The following is a 21,015-nucleotide window of genomic DNA, read 5'->3' as shown; positions in this document are numbered from 1 at the left end:
GAGTTCAACACCCTCCCAGCACTTCCCACAAGTCTACCTCCTGAGCACTCTGGCCTCTCCCCTTACCCCCAACCTGCTATGAGGCTCTTTCAGCCTGGTTCCTGCCCTTGGTTCTGTCCCTGACCATGTGGTCCTTTTCCTGCTCTCTGGCCCTGAAACGGGTGTATCTTTCTGGCTGGACTTTGGACTCCTCCTCAAAGATGTGGCCAGAGCTCTTCTCCCACTGGTGTGGGGCGCACCAGCTGGACCCTGGAGACCAGCCACTGCCCTTGACTGGAGTTTCCATGGTTCCCCCAATGAAAAAGTACATTGCTCAAGACTCTCATAGCAAGTGACGATAACACAACTCACACTGACTTTCAAGGGAGAGGTTACCGGACACATGAATGAGACGCATCTCTGCGACAGGCAGCCTCTAGGAGGGCCCCTGTGACCCCACCTCTTGGTATTCACACCCTGGAATAGTCCCCTCCCCTTGAGTGTGGGTGGGACCAAGATTCCCTTCTAAGTAGCCTGTGGTTCCTGTCTTGGGTGTGTGTGCACTGTGTTGCTGTCTCTCAGGTCGCTCAAGCTGGAGGAAGCAGGCTGTGGTAGGTTATTGTTCTGGGGTGTGGCTGGAAACCTTGGTCCAGTGGCCCACGAAGAGCTGAGTCCTACCAGCGGTCAAGCGAGCACGCATGGGAGCTGGTCCTCCCCCAGTGGAGCCTTCAGATGAGACCACAGTCCCCACCTCTGCTTGCCAGCAGTCTCAGGAGAGACCCTGAGCCAAAGTACCCAGCTAAGTTGCTTTTGGATTCCTGCCCTGCAGAAATAGATGATAAATGTTTGGAGGTTTTCAGGTCATACATTTTTGGAATCACCTGGTACATAGTGACCTAAGAGATCCACAGCAGGGTGGCCTCAGGCCTGGGTGAGCCAGGTGGTCATATGAGGACACCAGGAGTTGACTCTTCTCCAGCCCAGGCCCAGCTCTCTCTCTGTTGGCTTTTTCCTCAAGTGGGGTCTCCTCCCGTGGGGACAGGGGCACCAGCAGCTCCTGACTCATGGTCTCACACCTTTCCATCTCCTTGGCCCACTTTGGTTATGTGCTCACTCCAAGCCAGCATGGTTCCAGGAAGATGTGGTGCTGGGATTAGCCAGGCCTTGAACCCTCCCACCATTGAGCCTGGGGTCACACCCAGATGAACAGAGGGGAAGTTTTACTGAAGGGGGCCTGGGCTGCTGTTGTCAGACAAGTCTAGGCACGAGTAACTGCAGCCCACCAGGGCTTTGGAGGGAACCAGACTAGAATTAGCTCAACAGTGGAACCCTAAGGACCCTAAGGGCCAGCCAGCCCATCATGGGCAATAACCTCCTGATATGTGGGCTGGCAGACATGGCCCTGGAGGAACCAGAGCCGCTTCATGGGAGGTGGCCCAGCAAGGCTGCTTAGCTGCTCGGTGGGCTTCGTGAGTGGGGAGGTCACACACCAGTGGGGGCTCTGTGGCCATCCTAGATCGAGTTCTCATTGGCAGCCTGGTGATATCCCTCAGATCTGGACTCAGGCTGGCAATCTTCAGCTCACTGGGGACAAGCACAGGCCCCAATTTCTAGCACCAACTCACATCCACCCACAACAGTCTTTTCCTTATTCTTCCACCCAGAGCTCATTCCTTAGAAAGGAGATCCTCCCACCTGATTCCTTCTTCAGAGCTGCGACCTCGTAAGGTTTTCTGGAGGCAGCTACCACCTGGCGGGGACTCGGGCTGACCTGCAGGCGTCTGACTTAGATGGGACACAGATGCCACACTCCCTCCGCCCCTCCTGTGTCAGTCAGTGTGGGCAAGTTTGTGCTACGGCCTTATGACAACAGATACTTATTTCCTGCTCCTGTTATGTGTTCTATGACTCTGTCACTTGGGGTCTGGGTGACAGAGCAGCCACCATCTCAATACCGATGGTTGACAAGCCAGTGAGGAGAGATCGCTGCAGGGTCTCCTGTGGGCAGAGGTACAGGTCACTTCTGCTCACAGCTCACTGGCCAGAGGTAATCACACTCTCTTTCCGGTCATGATTGGGGCAGTCCCATATGTCCCTTTCCCTACTGCAGCTTCCTCTGGGCTGTCCATCTCTGTGCCTGTGTCCAGTGGGTCCTGGTCACCACAGCTCAGATTCCAGTCTGTGACTTCCTTCACTGGGACTCACTAGGTCTCGTTATAACGAGCACTCTTACCTCCCAGGTGTTCTGTGTTTGGGAGTTGGGAACTGGTGCGCCATCTTGTAAGTCACTGACTCAGATGATGCAAGAGAACTCTGGCAGTGAGCGGTCCTCCCCGGCCTTGAATCATTCTTCCTTCTTCTAGAACAGCCTGGGTTCCCAGCAGTACCTATATCTACTCTTCGCTCCTTCTGTACATGAAAAGGAGGATCTGGCTATGCTTGATGGATGTATTTATGCCAGGGAAGAAACAAAACACCTGCAGACATGTCTACTAGGGAATGCATAGCTCTGCTTTATGGACAGATGGATCCTGTCCATCAGGACTCTTTGCCTGGAGGGAACTATTTGGTGGTGGGAGTTCATAGTAAGAGGAGCAGACATGCTGCCTGGCATGAGGACAGCAGAGAGCAAAGGGAAGCATGCCACACAGGGGAGCCTTGCTTTGGGGACAATATGGTGTATGTTTTGTTTGGGGAGGGAGTTTAGGGCAGGGCGTTGAATCTAGACATGGGTTTTAGGCTTCCCAGCTGTGTGGCTAAGGGCAAGTTACTTGACTTCTCTAAGCCTCACTTTCCTGCCTCTCAGGGTAGTTGTGAGGACTGAATAAGAGAGAGAATGCCAATGCCATGGTGCAGAGTGGCTGCCGTGCTGCCTGTCCCGCAGCCCACCCTGGGTCATGATACCAGTGGGATGTGGGGCTTCCTGTCCGTTGTTCCTGAGGGAATTATCACTATGCTCCTGTTCTGTATGTGGCTCCTTTGCTAGATCTGCTGCAGTTTCTCTCCTCTACAGTGTTTATGCTGTTTTCTGTAAGACATTCAAACAAGGGGGCAACATAGGGCATCCCGTCCCCTTCTCTGGGCTTCCATACCATGTTGGGAGTTCCATCTACCCTGCCTGGGACCCTGCAAGAACTGTGAGCTCTTCAACATGAGGTCCACGTTGCACTGGCCTCCTGCTCAGGACCCACACAGAACAGGAGCCTGATAGACTGCCACAGAGGCCCCTGGAAGTGGGTGAGGCGGGATGGACTGTGTGAGGCCTCAGATGGCCTCAGAACTTGGCTTCCATGTCTCACTTGAGAAGTGGGCTGTGGTTTCATGTGGAAACTCACGCAGGCATGTGTGACTGCAGAGCCTTTCCTCCACTCAGAAGAGTGGAGCCAAGTGGGAGGTGGATCCCGAGGGTGACCGGACTCAGCTCCACATGGCCAAGGGCCCCAGCAGAGGGGGATCCGTGAGCACTACTGCCTGCTCAGTTCCCATCCCGTCTACCCAACACGTTAACCCCTCGCTTCCATCTCTCCTGCCCACCCCTGCAGTCCATGAGCCTCATTGAGATTGGGAACCCCTCCCAGAGCCTGGAGAACGTCTGCCGTTGGGCTTACCTCCAGCAGAAGCCGGACACAGGTCACGATGAGTACCACGATCACGCCATCTTCCTCACGCGGCAGGACTTCGGACCTTCGGGCATGCAAGGTAAGCCTCAGCTCTGCAGGGACCCAGAAAGGAGGGAGGCTGGGCATGAGCCACTGGCCCTTGCGAGGGTCCCTGGCAGCGTTGGTCCAGGCTGGGAAGGGTGTCAGGGCAGAGAGAGGCTGTGGCCACCTTAACCAGTGAGGGCTGTGTAAGCTTTCGTGACCTCTTGGCTCATCGAAAACCACTGTGGCCTCTGCCATTTCTCCCAGGAAACTGCATCCCTCAGGGGGACAGCAATGGTCAAAGGTGGTGAAATGGCTCAAGCCTGGGGCTGGCAGCCCAAAGACCAGATGGGATCCAAGGCAGAGTTGTTTGCTTCCCCCCATTTTTAAAAAACAAATTTGAATAAGTTTTCCATCTTTAGAAGTTAAAGGATTTCGCTTAAAAATTCAAGCTATATAAAACTGACAGATCTAAAAGGAGAAATTGACAAGGCCTACAATTATAATTGAAGATTTTAACATATTCTTAGTAACTGATAGAACAACAGATAAGAATGTTGGTAAGGATACAGAAGACTTGAATGAAGAAACGACCTAATGAATTATAGAATTCTACACCAGACAGCTGAGGGATACACACTCTTGATGACTGCAGCATGAAACCATACCAAAGCAGACTACAAGGTGCCATAGGGAAACCTCAGCAAAAGACAGAAGATCGAAACCACACACTGGAAAAGAAAGATAACTCGAAAAATTATGAATGCTTAAAAATTAAACAGTATGCTCATCAGTAATCTGTAGGTCAAAGAAGTAACTTTGTTACTTCAGTACGGCATATCAAAAATTGTGGATGTAGCTAACATAATGATTAAATTGTATTTATAAACTTAACAGTTTACCAGTCAACGAAAATGGCTAAACCAAATCAGTCAGTCAACCAAACCGGCTAAAGAGTTAGTCATAGAAACATCTATCTCAAGAGATTCAAAAAAGAACAGCTAACTAAACTCAACAAGAGTGGAAGGGAGGAGATTATAAATGTAAGAGCAGGATTGTTGAAATGGGAAACGGTTATAAACAAAATCAATAAAATCAAAATTTGGTTCTCTGAAAGATATCAGTTAGAACCGGAATGCCCCCAGCCATGCTAGTTTAAAAAAGAAAGGAAGAAAATACAGATTTACTAAGATTAGGAATATAAAAGGGATCTGATTACAAATCTGACTTTAAAAAAGGTAATAAGATAATGAGAAGATATTTTGAACATCATTATGCTGATAAATTTGTTAATTTAGATGAAAAGTATAAATTCTTTGACAAACATAAAATCTGAGAAAAAAAGGAAAATCCAAATAGTCTCATATCAACTAAAGATATTGACTTTATGATTAAAAGCCTCCCTTCAAAGTAAGCTCCAGGACTTGATGGTTTCACCAGAGAATTTTTCCTAATTTTTAACAAAGAATAATACCAATCATACACAATTTCTCACAGAAAGAAAAGAGAGGAACATTTTTCCAACTGATTTTATGAGACCTGCTAACATTAACACCAAAATCTGAGATTGACTTGAAAAAAACAAGTTCTAGGCCAGTCTCTCCCATGAGTATATATACAAAATCCCAAACAAAATAGGAAATCAAATCCAGTGCTACGTGTAAAAAGCACCATGTGACAATGAATTTGGGCTTATCCTAGGAATGCAAGGTTTAACATATGAAAATCAATCATTGTAATTCACCAAATTAATAGAACAAAGGATAAAAGCTTATGAAATCATCTCAATTGATGAAGGAAATTATTTGACAAAAATCAAAAGCCATTTATGATCAAATATCTTATTAAACTAGGAATAGAAGAAAATGTTCTAAATGTAATAAAGGATACGTAGCAGAAAAAAAAAAAAAGCTCTAGCAAACATCATATGTAATGGTGAAACGTTGAAAGGATTTCCTCTAGACCTGAGAATGGGTCAAGAATACTTGCTATCACCACTTGGATTTGACATTGTAGCAGAGGTCCCAGCCAGTGAAATAGGCAAGAAAAAAATAAAAATATAAGGGTCAGAAAGGAAGAAATCAAACTCTTATTTGAAAATAATATGCTGTGTATGTAGAAAACGTATGTAGAAAATGTACATAGAAAACTCAAAAGAATCTACCAATAAGTCAGTAGCATTATTGAGCGATTTCCTGGATATAACGTCAATATATAAAAATCAATTGAATTTCTGTATTCTAACAGCAAAAAATTAAAATTTGAAAATGACCACCACTTAGAATAATAAAAGAATAAAAAATACAAACACCTAGAATAAATTTAACAAAAGATGTCCAAGATCTAGACCCCAAAGCTGTAAAATACATGTATAGACGTTATAAAAGATGACATCAAGGAAGGGGTGTGCCATGCTAATGGATAGGGAGACTCGCTATTGTAAAGAAATCAATTTTCTCCAAACCAACCTGTAAGAGAATGCAAGTGCACTCCAGAGCAAGTTCAGATCCAGCAGAATAGTTGGAGATATTGACAAGTTGATTCTAATGTTCTTCCAGAAATGCAGTGGGCCAAGAGCAGTCAAGAACGATTGGAGAAGATGAGCAAAGTATTCATTGCTCCCATTTTACCCCATTCCCATTTTCTATAGTATTCATTGCTTGTATTTTGATGCAAGGGCTGACAAATGAATCATGAGGACAGAACTCAGAGTCCAGACTTGAACTCACCTGTGGATGGATACTTGATTTATTGTGAGGTGGAGGGGAAAGATGGTCTTTTCAACAAATGGTGTCAGGTCCCAGCAAATATCCAAACTGGGGGGAAGAAGTGAAGCTTGACACCCCTTCTTTTTTTAATTTAATTTTTTTATTGAGATATAATTGACATGTCATTATATTAGTTTAGGATGTACAACACCCTAAACAGATAAATGTATATATTGTGAAATGATCACAATAGTCCTAGTTAATATCCATCACCACACATTGTTATAAGATTCTTTCTTGTGATGAGAACTTTTAAGACCTACTCTCCTAGCAACTTTCAAACACACAATACAGTATTATGAGCTCTTGTTTCCATACTGTATATTACACCCTCAGATCTTATAACCAGAGGTTTGTACCTTTTGACCCCCTTCACCTCCTACCCACTGCCTCTGTATCTATGAGTTTGGCTTTTATTGATTGATTGATTTATATTTTGGATTCCACATATAAGTGAGATCACAGCGTGTTTGTCATTCTCTGCCTGACTTACTTCAATTAGCATAATGCCCTCAGGGTCCATCCATGTTGCTGTGAATGGCAGAATTTCCTTTTTATGGCTGAATGATATTCCAGTGTGTGTATACTCCACATCTTCTTTATCCATTCATCCACTGATGGACGCTTATGTTGTTTCCATGTCTTGGCTATTGTAAGTAGTGCTGCAGTGAACGTGGGGGCTGTAGATAGCTTTTCGAGTTAGTGTTGGTGTTTTCTTCAGATAAATACCCTGAAGGAAAATTGCTGGATCATAGATAGTTCTATTTTTAAATTTTTCAAGGAAGCTCCATACTGTTTTCCACCAACAATGCGCAAGGGTTCCATTTCTTCCACATCTGCACTAACACTTGTGATCTCTTAGTCTTTTTGATACTAGCCATTCTAACATGTGTGAAGTGATACCTCATTGTGTTTTTGACTTGCATTTCCCTGATGGTGAGTGATGTTGAACATCTTTTCCTCTATCTCTTGGCCATCTGGATGTCTTCTTTGAAAGAATGTCTATTTAGGTCTTCTACCCATTTTTATTTTGGGCTGGTTGTTTTTGGTATTGAGTTGTTGGAGTTCCTTATATATTTTGGATATTAACCTCTTATCAGATAGACAGTTTGTAAATATTTTCGCCTATTTTAAGAGAGGATGTCATGGTTGGAGACAACAAGGGGCTTCTGCAGTGCTGATACAGTCGCACAGGTGTGATCCTTTTGTGATGGTTCACTTATTGTATCCTAGGACTTGTGCATTTTTATGGATGTATATCACGCTTCAAAAGAAAGAACTTTGAAAAGCCATATAAAATATACATTCAGAAGAGTGGACTCATTTTACCCCATTCCCATTTTCTATAGATAGCCATATTTATTAGTTTCTGGTTCATCATTCTGGTGATCCTTTTTATAAAAATAAGTATACTTATATAATGTACATGCTCATTACATCCACCACTTCCTTCCATGAATTTTGATACTTCCTGCACTGCATCTTTCTCCACTCTTTTGGCCTTTAGCTTCTTTCTGCTGCCCTCTTGCTCATATCTGCATAACTAGGGAGACTTCCCAAGTGACCCTGACCAGAGCCCAGATGACTTTGTTAACAAAACATCTCTCTGGCACTACAGCTGCCCCTTTTGCCACACAGATTGGTGCCAGAATAGCATTCAGGTGGGAACATGGAGTGGGACTCCAGACCCCACCGAGCTCAGAGTAAGGCTCCTTGTTGGTATTGATGCCTCTTCATTCGGAGGGGCTGCTAGTTCCCTGTCACAGAAGGAAGCCCAGTGACAAATAGTGCACTCTGTCAGCACTTTTGTCCAGGTGAGAGCTCTAAGGGGAGCAGAACTGTTCCACGGGGAGAGAAACCATCATAACCTCTATAGCAGGTGAGCTCCTCCTCTGTTTCAAAATGTGAAAGCACACCTAAGGATGGCCAGACCTTTTTTTTTTTTTTTAATTTAAACTTACACCATGAAAAAGTCGACCAAGATGTGAAACAGAATTGGAGAACTGACTCTGGAGGAGAGAGAGATAATTTGGAATCTGAGGAAGAATTTTTTTTTTAAAAAGTAATAGTTCCCAGAATAGTTGAGAATATACATTCCATAAACCCAGCACAGGTTGCTAGGAAGAATTAGAGAGCAGCAAATAATTTTTATGAAACTAAAGATATAGTGGGTAAAGTTGAAAATTCAGAAGCTGAAATAAAAAGTCAAGGGCAGGGGCGCCTGGGTGGCTCAGTTGGTTAAGCGTCCAACTCTTGATTTCAGCTCAAGTCCTGATCTCAGGGTTATGAGATCAAGCACTGCGTTCAGCATGGAGTCTGCTTGAGACTCTCTCTCTCCCTCTCCTTTTGCTCCTCCCTGGCTTGTGCATGCTCTCTAAATAAATAAATAAATAATCTTTAAAAAAGAAAGTCAAGGGCATCCAAAAAGATTAAAATAGAACGAAGACAAAGAGGCTCAACCCAAGAGGTACAATATCTATCTAGTAAGATTTCCAGAAAAAAAAGAGCAATAGCAAAATAAAATAAGCAGGAAAGGTATGAAGAAAAACATAAACACACTTTTGCAAATCTTCAGATTGTAAAGACCCGTGTAATATGCTCGGTAGTGTGAATAAGCACATGCAGGCTTTGCACATAACAAAGAGAAGATCTCAAAGTTTGGCTCTGGGACACTGATTCCAGAGTAATCATCTTAAAATCTGCAGAGCAAAAAATATTTTAAGATACAGATTTTCCTGTTTATGACAAGGAGAAAGGACAGTGGTTCCATTACGGTGCTTTTACAGACAAGTATAACGCCAGCAGCACACCCCGGGTCACTAGGCCCTCCTTCCTTTCTTCTCGACTCTTTAACAAATTGCCTTGGGATCTCCCCAGGGGGTCTGTGAGAAGTGAGGCTAGGTCAGAGTTCCAAGGGCGGAGGCTCCTTGCTTGGTGGGCCTTGAGGTCGTGTCTCAGCATGCACTCTGCATACACATCTCTGTACGCACTTCTCTGTCTTGTCCAGGGGCAAGTGGCTAGGCCCCTATTCCGTGGTTTTCCCCAGTGGTAGGTGCGGTCTGAGGATCATGCCCCCCTGCACCCTCCCCCTCATCACCCATGGGAATGCTGTCCTCTAAGGCTTCCCTGGAGATATCTGAAGAACAACCCACCCTCAGATCAGATTTAGCTCACCCAGGGGATTCACCTGTTCCATAGGCCGACCACCTCCAGGACTTCTCCCCCACTGCTTGGGCTGTTCTAGCTCAATCCTCAGTCCTCTCCTTGGTCCCCTCACTATTACCTATGAATTCAGTGGCTCTTTCTAAGCCACATGAATGGGGATGAGGCTGGCCTGGCTGAGGGCGGGGGGGGGGTGGTCCTTGGGCATCTGTGTCAGGGGGATGTGGCCTACCTCAGCCAGCCCTCCCCAGTCCCGCTCCCCACCCTCCACCTCTGGGGGCACCTTGCTGCATCCGGCTCCTTCCCCACAGACCCCTGGAAGAGGGGAACCCTTCAGAAGGAACATGGCTCATACTTTCCTCAGCCAGAGTGCAGGTTCTCCGACTGAGAGCTCGGAGGGCCTTGTCTGCAGCTGGTCTACTCCTCTGTCCTCTCGGCTGGCCCTGGCTGCGTGACAGCAGGGCAGGGTGACCTGCTGGCTCTCGGCCCTGGTCTCTGCCCTTGAGCAGCTTCAGGGGTTTGCCCTCACTGCTCCCTGTGTGTGCTATGGAAATGGGTCTGGCTGTGGTCTCACAGGATCCGGGGAAGCCACAGGGAACCCAGGGACGACCCTCCAGAGGGGTAGTGGGCTCAGAGAGCAGTGTTCCTACAGCAGTGGGAGGGTGTATGGAAGGCATATGTTTCTGGGGGGCCAGAAGGTCACTCAGCAAGGTTGGAAGATGGGAGAGGGCAGGAAAGAGAGCAGCAGGCAAGAAGCTGCCAAGGTGGCAGGGAGTTCTAGCACTTGAGACCCGTACCCGGGAAACTGACCCTGGCTGCAGTGTGGACATGGACGGGCAGGGCTGAGGCCGGCTGCCTGGGGTGAATGTCACCTGAACTGTGCCAGCGGGGTGCAATTGGTTTGGCTCATTTGCTCTGGGGATGGTGGAGGGCATTGGGGCCAGAGCCCCTCTGATTCAGGCCCGGAGCTAGAGCCGCCCTTTGTCTCCTCCCAGGCTATGCTCCTGTCACTGGGATGTGCCACCCCGTCCGCAGCTGCACTCTGAACCACGAGGATGGCTTCTCCTCAGCATTCGTGGTGGCCCACGAGACCGGCCACGTGTAAGTGGCTTCGCTGTCCTTGTTATGTGGGGGAAATCGGGACCCTCTGTGCCCTGGGGTGGAGGCAGGGGATGCCCTGTGTGCAAAGCACCTGGGAGTAAAGTCCCGACCCCAGCACGGCACAGGCCAGGCCTGAGGCCCACATTCTGCTGAGGGAACAAATCAAAGGGCCAAGTGGGTGCTGAGGGCCTTCCAGGCATCATGCCATGCAAGCCCCTGGGCAGGGTGCCTCTTTACCCCATTTTACACACCAATAACTGGGGCTCTGAGGGAGCCCTGCCCAGAATTAGAGCCAGAGGCGGGGAAGCCACGACTCCACCCAGGTGTGCAGCCCCCAGGCACCCTCTGAATTTGGGGAAACTTCGCAGGGCAGGGCCGCGGGGTCCGTGCAGAGATGTCAGCCCACACTGCTTGAGTGTGTGGAGGCTCCAGCTGCGGATGCCCCCGCCTCTGCTGCCTGCTCGTGAAACAGCAACCCCTGGCGGGCAGGGTGCCAAGGGGCGGCCTCTGGACCCAGTTTCCCAGGTGCCCCTGGCTTTAAGAATCCAGCTGGTGGAAAACCTGGCTTGGGGGCAGGCAACCAAAAGCCCTGGGGAGCCGCTGGGAGGGTCTGGGGCACCCCAACCCCAGCTGTCCGGTCAGTGCAGCCCAGGGAGGGTCCAGTGAGGTGGCCTTGCCTCCCTGCACAGGCTGGGCATGGAGCACGACGGGCAGGGCAACCGCTGTGGCGACGAGGTGCGGCTGGGCAGCATCATGGCGCCCCTGGTGCAGGCCGCCTTCCACCGCTTCCACTGGTCCCGCTGCAGCCAGCAGGAGCTGAGCCGCTACCTGCAGTGAGTACCCCTACCCCCCACCCCTCAGTGCCAGCAGCACGACCCGAAGCCCTGGGCTCAGCTCTAGGAGGATGGATGCCCCAAGCCCCGCCATGGGCCTGGGCCCAGCCCTAGGCCTCAGACTTCAGTCCTGCAGCCCGAGGTGCAGGGGAGGGAAGGGAGAGCAGCGCAGGTCAGTGTGTGCATGGTGGGGGAGGTCCTACTGTCTGGGGCCGCAGCCTTGAATGGAAGGTGGGCACACCAGCTGTACCTTTAATGGGGTGCCCGGGGAACTTACATCAAGGAGAAGAGATACAGCGGGGACACTGAGGCAGCTCGGCTGAGGGCTGGAGGTGCAGACAGGCCCCCCACCATGGCTTCAGAAGGGGCTGCAGCTGCCTCGCAGTTGGCCACTCCCCGCTGAAGGCTGCTTATGGCGGCCACGTGTCCCCTCACAGCTCCTATGATTGCCTGCGGGATGACCCCTTTGCCCATGATTGGCCGGCGCTGCCTCAGCTCCCAGGGCTGCACTACTCCATGAATGAACAGTGCCGCTTCGACTTCGGCCTGGGCTACATGATGTGCACGGCGGTGAGTGTCCGAGCACCCCCGGGTGCTCCTGCCCCATCTGGGCTGGCTTCTTAGGAGGTGACTGGTGTTGGGTGGCTCCTGAGGGCAGGGCGGAGCTAGCTTCCAGAACGGCAGCCTCTCCCTCTGCACACACAGGCCCTCACCTGCTCGGCACCCATTGCCTACCCGGCCAGGCCAGACATGGTCCTGGTGACTGGCCAGGGGATCTGCCAAGGGATAGGGGGTAGGGAAGCTGGCCCTGTGTTGCCTGCAGCGTTCAGAGGGCTTCCCTGAGAAAGAAGTGAGGTGTAAAGGCTATGTAGGAGGAGAGGACATTCCAGAAGGCAGGAATCATGTGCAGAGGCCTAGAGGTGTGGGCACATAGCAGACAGAGGAGCAACCGGTTGTTACTGGGGTCTGGCACCAGGGCAGAACCAGCAGCAGGAACCCCACTCATCAGAATGGACCATATCTGCTGATGGGGCCCACCCTGTCCAATGCAGTGTGGCAAGAGCATTAGTGTCTGTTAGCATCTGACCTAATGCTCCTCTCAGCCATAGGAAGGAAGGAAGCGAAGTATTCCCATTTTAGAGATGAGGGGACTGAACACTTCAGTAACATGCCTAAGACCACAGAGCAAGCAACCACTAATGCAGGTGGTCTAAGCTCTTGCATGGCTGCCTAAAGAGCTTGGTGGGCTTGATTCTCATTGCAACAGGGAGCTCTAGAAATGTTTCAAGTGGGGAATGGCATGGCCAGGTCTGAGTTTCAGCTGGATCCCTCAGGGACTTCCTGGAGGAAAGGGTATGGGGACAGCAGGCAGAAAGGCCAGAGTAGAGGTGACTGTGGGGTACAGGGAGCAGAGGCCAAGGCTGAGGCAAAAGAAGAGCAGAGGGGAGGGCTTCAGGAGGTAAAGTCCTCAGCAGGGGTACAGTAGGTGCCCGTGGGGCCCTGCAGTGACAGCCCCTCCCAGCCACTCCTACCTGGCCCAGAAGGATGCCCACCCAGCCTTCCTGCTATCTCTCCAGGCAGGCCAAAGCCTGGAGGCTGAGGTGGGGAGAACAGCCACTGCGTTCTGGAGATCCTCACGGCCTCAGAGTCACATGGGGATCAGGGCACCACACAGGCCTGTGTGGGGCAGCCAAGCTGTGCCTGTGTCCAAGAGGACCCTGGGGGACAAGGGTGGGTCCCGGGGGGGCCCCTGCAGTGGGAGGCAACTGGGCGAGCTGCAGTGCTCTCTTCCAGTTCCGGACCTTCGACCCCTGCAAGCAGCTGTGGTGTAGCCACCCTGACAACCCCTACTTTTGCAAGACCAAGAAGGGACCCCCCCTGGATGGGACCATGTGTGCACCCGGCAAGGTGAGTCAGAGCAGAGGGCAGGCAGTGTGATATGCACAGATCACGGGATGGGCAGTGCTGCATGGGTGGGGAGGAGTCTGAGGCCTTCTCAGGGGACCGCTGCCTCCTTTCTAGTAACTCTCCTCACGCAACATTCCAGAGTTTCTGTGCCCTCTACTTCCAATGCACTAGTTCTCTATTGGACCAAACCTGATGTTCCAAAGACCTGATGTCTCTGTGCTTCAAGCACTGCCCTCCCCCTGCAACTTGGGAATCCCCTCCTCTGAGGAGCAGCCTTCCGTCCCCCAGTGGACACTGTGAGTGTCTGGGTCACCTTACTTTAAGGCCAGCACTGGGGGCTGTTGGCCACTGGGTTCCGAGGCTCAGCATCAGGCTTAGCCTGTCCATTCTTGGGGCCTCCATGTGTGCCCCCTAGAGGCAGCTCTGTGGCTGCTCCCAGCACCTGCCAGCCCCCCAGGCCCACTTCCCACTGTCCAGCGATTTGAGAAGAGATGGGTTTTTCTCATGGTGTCCTTTGGCCAAAACTCTGGGCTTGATTCTCATAGGCTCAGATGAGAGCACGTGCCTGTTCATTGGCTAATCACCCACTGTGGACTGGCTTATGCCGATGAGCCTAAGCCCGGGTCACGGGCAGCCCCGTGCACCTGGCAGGGTGAGAAATGGGGTGTTTGCTCCAGCTCACAGGCCCCAACATCAGGCCTGCAAAGGCCCCCAGTCACCTGCACCTGAGCTGCTTCTATGTAGGTCTTAAATTCTGGCTAATTTTAGTTCCTGGTACACCTTCTTAAAGATACAGATACCCAGACTCACCTCTGCAGGTTTTGGTTTGAGGTAAGGATGGGGGATTGTGCTGGTTTTTTTTTTTTTTTTTATAAATTATGGCAAAATGCCATTTTAACCACGGTATACAAGTAAGTGGCTTTTTAGTACATTTGCAGTGCCCTGCAGCTGTTACTATATAGTTGCAGAACTTCTTCATCACCCCAAAAGGAGACCCCATTAAGCCGTCACTCCCCATTTCCCTCCTGTCTCCAGCCCTGGACAACTGCTGGTCTGCCTTCCATCCCTGTGGATTTGCCCATTCTGGAATCCCATAGAAGCAGAATCATACACGTACACCTGGCTGCTTTTAAGTTTCATCCGTACCGTAGCACTCCGCTCCAGGACTAGACCATACTTTGTTTACCCACTCATCTGTCGGACATTTGGATTATTTCCCCCTTTTAGTATTGTGAATAGTGCTGCTATGCACATTGGTGTACGGATTTCTGTTTGAAGATCTGGGAACAGGTATTTGTAAGGGTGTGCCCGGGTGATTGAGCTGTGCCCCCCCCCCCCCCGCCATGAACTGTTAGAAGTTGGAGGTGGGACGTTGTTTTAATAATATGCCAGGGACCTCACGAAGCCAGAACTGACCATGTAGCCCTCCTCCCCACAGGAGCTCCGTGGAGGGAGTGGGGGCCTGGATGCATTTGCCACAACCCCTGTGATGAGCTCAGTAAACACTGGGCTGGGGGCTGAGTCCAGCTCAGCAGGGCTTCCTACCCCTCCCTCATCCTCGCTTTCTTCCATCCCACCCTGCACAGAGAGAACGTGGATGGAGTGGGTGCTGGCCCTACACAGGCATACCCACCCAGGTTTGCAGGGCTGGCTTTTCCCCACAGGAGTCCCAGCCGCTGGGAGAAGCTGGTCCAGGGAATGCTTGCGCTTCTGGCCGTTTGGCTCCCCTTCTCTTGTGGGGCAAGGGGAGGGTTTGGTGAAGAAGATGCACAGAGGTGGCTAAAGTGCTTCTCCTCACAGAAGCCACTGACCTGGCCATTGCCCTTCATTCATTTTAGTGGTGGGATCCTTTGTTCATTTAGCCCAGTACAGACAATTACATTTTATTTGTTTAAAAAAAGAGAGCTGTGCTGGGTGTGTTGGGGGCAGAGCTGGGGCTGGGCTCAGCCTGCCTCGGTTCACCAGAGCACAGGGCGCAAACTGACCCAGATCAGGAATTCTTGATGCGTGAGGCTGTAGGTGGAGGCGCAGAGGGAGAGGCAGGGTTGCCTCCTGGGGGGCCTATCAGGCTCCCCTGCCTGTGTGTGTTTGTATTTTTCAATATGTTACTCATTACTACGTGCAGTTTTGTGTTTGGAAGGCAGCCCTCCCTTACCTTTCCCTTCCCTGCGAGAAAAGCCACAGGGGCAAGGAGAGAAGGGAGTGAGGAGGGAGCAGGGGGAGGTTGGCTGGGTTGGAGAAATAGCAGGACAATTCAGGGTTGAGGGTGATGAAGAGTTCAGCAGTCCCTCAGGGGGCTCCAGCCCCGGGCAGGGGGTGCCAGAGCTCAGGCTCGGGACGCAGTGTGGCTGCCCGTGATTATCACTGTGCACACTGTCCAGCAGCTCCTCCCAAGCACATTGTTCCCCCTTGGCCTCCACGGCCAGACTGTGCCCCTGCTTACTCAGGTTGCCATACCCACTGTTTCCCAGAGATAGAACAATCTGGATCTATATTCCACACATAGGGATGACTTGGAGAGAGCGTAACAAAGAGCCACCCACCTTCCAACTTTTGGTTTCACAGCTCATTCACAGTCTGCCCTGGGTTTGGACACTGTGGGGGCCAGGTAGGTGGTGGGGGGTGTCGGCAGCACTCTTGGAATTCAGGGCCCCCAGCCTCAGAGAGATGAAGCAGAGGGGATTAGGGTGGTAAGGAGCAAGAGCCAGTGGTGCACAGCTCTCCCACAGAGTCAAGAGGTGGGCTTGGCCGAGAGGGGAGAGGTGAGCGTGTTGCCCTTGGGCAAAGAAACAGGCAGTGGGCCTGCGCATCTGGCTGCCTGGTCACCTCAGGTCCACATTCATTCATTCATTCACATCCATTGCATGTGTCAGCCCCCTCTGCCTCCTTCAGACCTCACCATCCATGGGAGTCGGCCATGAGCTGGAAGAGGTGGCTGCGACAGGTAGTGAGAACAGGGCCCAGGAGCGGCCCGTCAGGAAGCTCAGAGAGGCTTCCCTGTCACCGACTGCCACTGAAGCCCAGCAGTAGGGGAAAATGAGCCAAGCAGTCTAGGTGGAAGGTCATACAGAGTGGGAACCTGGTGAGGAAGGCCCGGGAGGGCAGATGACATGAGGAAGGGTGGTGTTTTAAAATACGGCATGTTAGTATAAATGGCGGGGTGAGGCCAATAGACTGGAAGATGATTACCAGTGGAAGAGTTTGTATCTCACAGATCCCAGAAGGACGGACTGCAGGGAGCTGTGCATGGAAGCACTGGGGTGGGTCAAGAGGCAAAGGATGGGGGAGTAACTGGATTCTGTAGAAAGGGAGGGGTGAGGCAGGGTAGGCAGGCTTCAGTTTGGCCAGTGTAAATGATGTCAGTGGGCTCTGGGCTCGAGCCCTTAGTCATCTGGTACCTGCCCTTGGGGTGACAAGAGGATGTGTTTGGATTGTAACCCCTGGGTTGGTTGGTTTGCATTTAAAAGTCACACAATTGCATGAGTTGTTTACTGTCTCTAGAAATTGGCTAATCCTGGGAGGGGCAGTCCCTTTAGGGTCCAAATCCAGAAAACAAAAAACACGGTGACTCTACATGGCTCCCTAGAGGCCCTGGTGTTAGTCTGCTCCTGTCCCACCTGTTCAGGGTGCTGGCAACAGGCATGCCCTGGAGAGGTTAGAGCAGGGTCAGGCCCAGCACAAATGGTGCTCCCAGGTACCTCTGCCCTGCAGGCCAGGCTGGTGGGCTCACCTTGCCCTCCCTGCATGAGCCAGGGTCAGGGCAGAGGGTGACATGCTGGCCCAAGGAGGGGGGGTCAAAGATGGCTCCTGCCTCAGTGTGTCTGTGGGCAGGAAAGAGTCTTCCGTGTGCTCTCACATTAGCATGTGGCATCTTGGGGAAGTGACACCCACCTCAGTTTTCATGAATTCTGTTTCAGAGACACAGGCCCGGTGGAAAGGCCCCGAGATGCTCCTGTGTCAAGCTTCCTGTTTCCCTGCAGAATTGAGAAGGTGCAGGCAGGCATAGTGACAGGGATAGCCCAGGATCTCGGCCTAGAAGTTGGAGCCCTGGGTCTCCTTCCTCAGGTGGGACCTTGAGCCATCTTTTCTGCCTCCAGCAAGTCACCTAAGCGTCCAGCTCACTGGCCCTCACAGCTCAGGCTTCTGGCCTGTGGTCTCTGCTTGGGACACACTGTTTAAACAGGCACTTCCTTGAAACTGAGCAGTCCTGCCAGGCAGGCTTTGGGAGCAACCCAGCAGAATTCTCGGCCCCTTCCAAGCGCTCTCCATGGTACTTAGCCCAAGAGGCAGCCCCGTCAGCTTGTCCTGGGCTCAGAATTCACTCAGGACAGGCAATTTTGTGCTTTTAAATGTTTAAGCCTCTCTTTCTGTTCCATGAAATATTTGTAGGCATTTAAACATATGTTTATAGAGCATTTTAAGAACGTTAAAGATGTTTGTTTAAAATAATAGTGCTGAGGTATCAGAGTATGAAATTGTTCGTTTGGGTAATGTTAAATGCTCACAGTCATCCAGGAGGAAATAAACCAAAATATTGGAAGGATGGCTTCCGAGCTGTGGAATGAAGGGTGATTTTCCCTTTCTGTCTTGCTTCATATTTTCTACAAGGCATGAGTATTGCCTCCGTGCGTTTGCAGCTGAGTCTGTGGAGGAGGTTGTCCCTCACACTGCAGGACTGTGGGATGTTCTGAGTTGTCCTGGGCCCAGCTCCCTATTTCCAGACTTGGGACCGATTTGTCCAACAGGGACAAGGAGGCCTCTCTCTGGCTTCCTCCATCCTCCAGGTCCTTGGTTCCCTCCACCATCAGTGGCTTAGAGGTTGGGTCCCAGTCCCACCCTTCAGAGATGCCAGAACTCACTCTCTCTGTGTCCTAGTCAGCTCGGGCTGCTGTCACAAAAATGCCATAGACTGGGGGCTTAAACAGTAGTACATATTTCTCACAGTTCTGGAGGTTGGAGTTCGAGGTCAGGGTGCCAGCATGGTTGGGTTTTAGTGAAGGTTGCAGAATCTTCTTTCTCATGTCTTTTTATAAAGGCACCAGTCTTAGAAGGGGCTTTACTCTTGTGACCCAGTCACCTCCCAAAGGCAGCCACCTTCTAATATCATCACATTGTGCCTTAGGCTTTCACATATGCATATGAATCTCACATAGGAATTCACATATGGATATGGAGGACACAAACATTCATTCCACAGCATCTCCTTACCTGGGCCCTCTTCCTTGTCTGCCAACCACCCTCCCACAACTTGCACCACCAGCTAGGGTGCACCAGCCAGCATTTCTGTGGGCTCTTCCCTTCCCTTCCATGGTTGAGTGAGGGGCACTTTGGGGTGAGAGATGGGGTAACTATGGCCCAGAAGGACATGACCAGCATCAGCAGTGGCCTGCAGCCAGGCCTGCCTGACCCAGGCTGTCCAACCCTATGCCAGCTTTATGACGGTGGAGCCATTGACCACTTGCCCAGCACCCAGGAAGGGGAATCCAGAGGGCGACAGCATCTGTCACACTTCACAAGGGCTCACACTGATGTGAAGGCAGGTTTGGGACTCCTTTCGGTGGGTTAGGGAGGGTGAGAGGCCTGTGTCAGGAAGGGAGGGAGGGAGGGAGGAAGGAAGGGAGGAAGGAAAGAAGGGATGAGGTAGCCTCCCAAACAGAGATGTGCACAGAGGTAGTGGAGGCAGAGAAAGGCCCGTCTGAGAGATGAGATCCAGGAGGGATGCCTGGCAGTGACTTGGGCGTGGAGATGACAGCCGCAGCCATCTTTCTGGGGAGCACTGGCAGGATCATCATCTCTGGGGAGAATGAGGCATCAAACAGCAATACTGCCACAGTATGGAGCTCAGTAGACCCCACCCAAAGCTCTGGGTTGGCACAACTTCAGAGTTGGCTTAACCAGGGGTTGGCTGTGGCTGGCCCCAGGAAAGAGGCATGACTCTGGGTGAGGCAGCACACGTTGGCTGTGGGCATTTCCTGAAGAGGGACTCAAGTGTGAGCACGAGCCTGGAAGAGGTTATCTCTTCCGGCGTCTGCTGCATGGGATGTGGGCGAAGGAATTGGAGTGGTGATGGGCCTCCTGAGCAGAGGCATTCCCAGAGGCTTGGAGGAGAGACAGTGTGGTCTTCTCAGAGAGCAGTCAGCTCCAGGCACCTAGCATGGTGGCAGGATATAAAGGAGGAGGGGTGAGTAGGAGCCAGTCATGCAGGGCCTTTGATGCCAGGCTGAAGAGCTGGTCTGTATCCTGTAGCCTGGGAACGTTTTGAGAAAGGAGTAGAGGTGAATTTACTGTGAAACTTAGGATGCCTAAGCTCCGGGGCCTCTCACTTTCACTGTACCCCTTAGGCCCCAGGAGGGGCCTCACCATGTGTTCACATGGTCGTGTGTTTTCATAAATTTTGCAAAAGTAAGATATTTTAACCATAATCAATTAAGTTCACTTTTCTTTTCCCTCCCTGTTTCCTTCCAGTTATGTTTCTGTCCCTGGCTTTAAAGTGGCAATGGGTGCTTTGTGGCTTTGACTAAGGAGAAATTGCATTTGAGGTCTGGTTATTGGCTCATTTACGTGGCCTCAGAATCTTTCTCGTACAGTTAAGTTACTGCAGCTGTTGAGGTGCAGGAGTAACATCCAGGGACACTCCTCCCACCACGTTGCCAACTTACTCAGGGTCCCTGTGGAACATGTGCGGTGTGTGTGACTCATCCTCCTCAGATCATTGGACAGAAGGAGCCTCAGCTGGGCTTGAGGTCACGGTGGCTTCCATATTGACAAGAGTTTATGTTTGCTTGGGGTCTGTCTTGCAGATGGGCGCCCTGAAACACAGATCCAACTTGGATGTGTCTTTAAAAAGGCTAAGTGTAACCAGATGGTCTGCTTGTGGAAAAGCTGTCCACGCCTCACAACATATGTATTACAAAGTGTAAGGGGTGCTAAAATAAAATCTCAAAGACCAGGAAAGAAATCTGAGTGCAAATGGGATGCAAAAAGTTTATTCGAAATGTTGATGAAGCCTGAATATGCCAGTTGCCCTGCAGTTTTGAAAAGTTGTTCTGGAACGCTCCAATAAAATAAAGGAGAAGTGCCAGCCTTCTGATTTGGATAGGTGGATAAAAGTACTTTCTTTTGTCATTTTCAAATTTATGTATTTAAAAAATTCAGATAAAAATTAATAGAAAACAAAAGGGGAAAGAGAGTAAAGAAATCAGGAGAGGTAACTCCGATGTCAGAAATTTAATTGTTACAAGAAAAGGTTTCAGATCAAACCCAAAGCAGCCGGTCATTAGGCGGAAGAGATAAATACCATAGGGAAGTAACCGACAGGTTCTTGAAACGTTTGACAATCCAGTTAATGAAGGGGAGTAAATATGATGAACACATGGGAGAAGCATTTAAACTTCTTTCTGACTTGACACGAAATGTTGACAATGTTGAGAGTAACAAGGTCAACAGCAACAGTTACTGAGTGCTACCTTTAAATTTTTTTTTTTTTAAGATTTTATTTATTTAGGGGCGCCTGGGTGGCTCAGTGGTTAATGCCTCTGCTTTCGGCTCAGGTCATGATCTCAGGGTCCTGGGATCGAGCCTCACATCGGGCTCTCTGCTCAGCAGGGAGCCTGCCTCCTCCTC

The 21,015-nt window shown here is 50.5% G+C and overlaps 1 protein-coding gene across 1 annotated transcript in view; it reads left to right on the top strand.

The window, feature by feature from the left end:
• LOC111158889 (ADAM metallopeptidase with thrombospondin type 1 motif 2) overlaps positions 1–21,015 on the top strand; it is a 219,053-nt gene that overhangs the window by 161,667 nt on the left and 36,371 nt on the right. The window contains exons 6-10 of the mRNA XM_022521186.1: positions 3,522–3,678; positions 10,546–10,651; positions 11,341–11,484; positions 11,922–12,054; positions 13,279–13,392. Of these exons, the coding sequence (XP_022376894.1) occupies positions 3,522–3,678; positions 10,546–10,651; positions 11,341–11,484; positions 11,922–12,054; positions 13,279–13,392 (654 nt within the window). The remainder of the gene's footprint in view (positions 1–3,521; positions 3,679–10,545; positions 10,652–11,340; positions 11,485–11,921; positions 12,055–13,278; positions 13,393–21,015) is intronic.

The sequence above is a fragment of the Enhydra lutris genome, unplaced genomic scaffold (assembly GCF_002288905.1).
Source record: "Enhydra lutris kenyoni isolate GAN:26980312 unplaced genomic scaffold, ASM228890v2 scaffoldscaffold64, whole genome shotgun sequence".
In the NCBI taxonomy this organism is placed as follows: Eukaryota; Metazoa; Chordata; class Mammalia; order Carnivora; family Mustelidae; genus Enhydra; species Enhydra lutris.
Note: the sequence above shows the minus strand (reverse complement) of the source record. Positions and strands in the feature narration are given on the sequence as shown.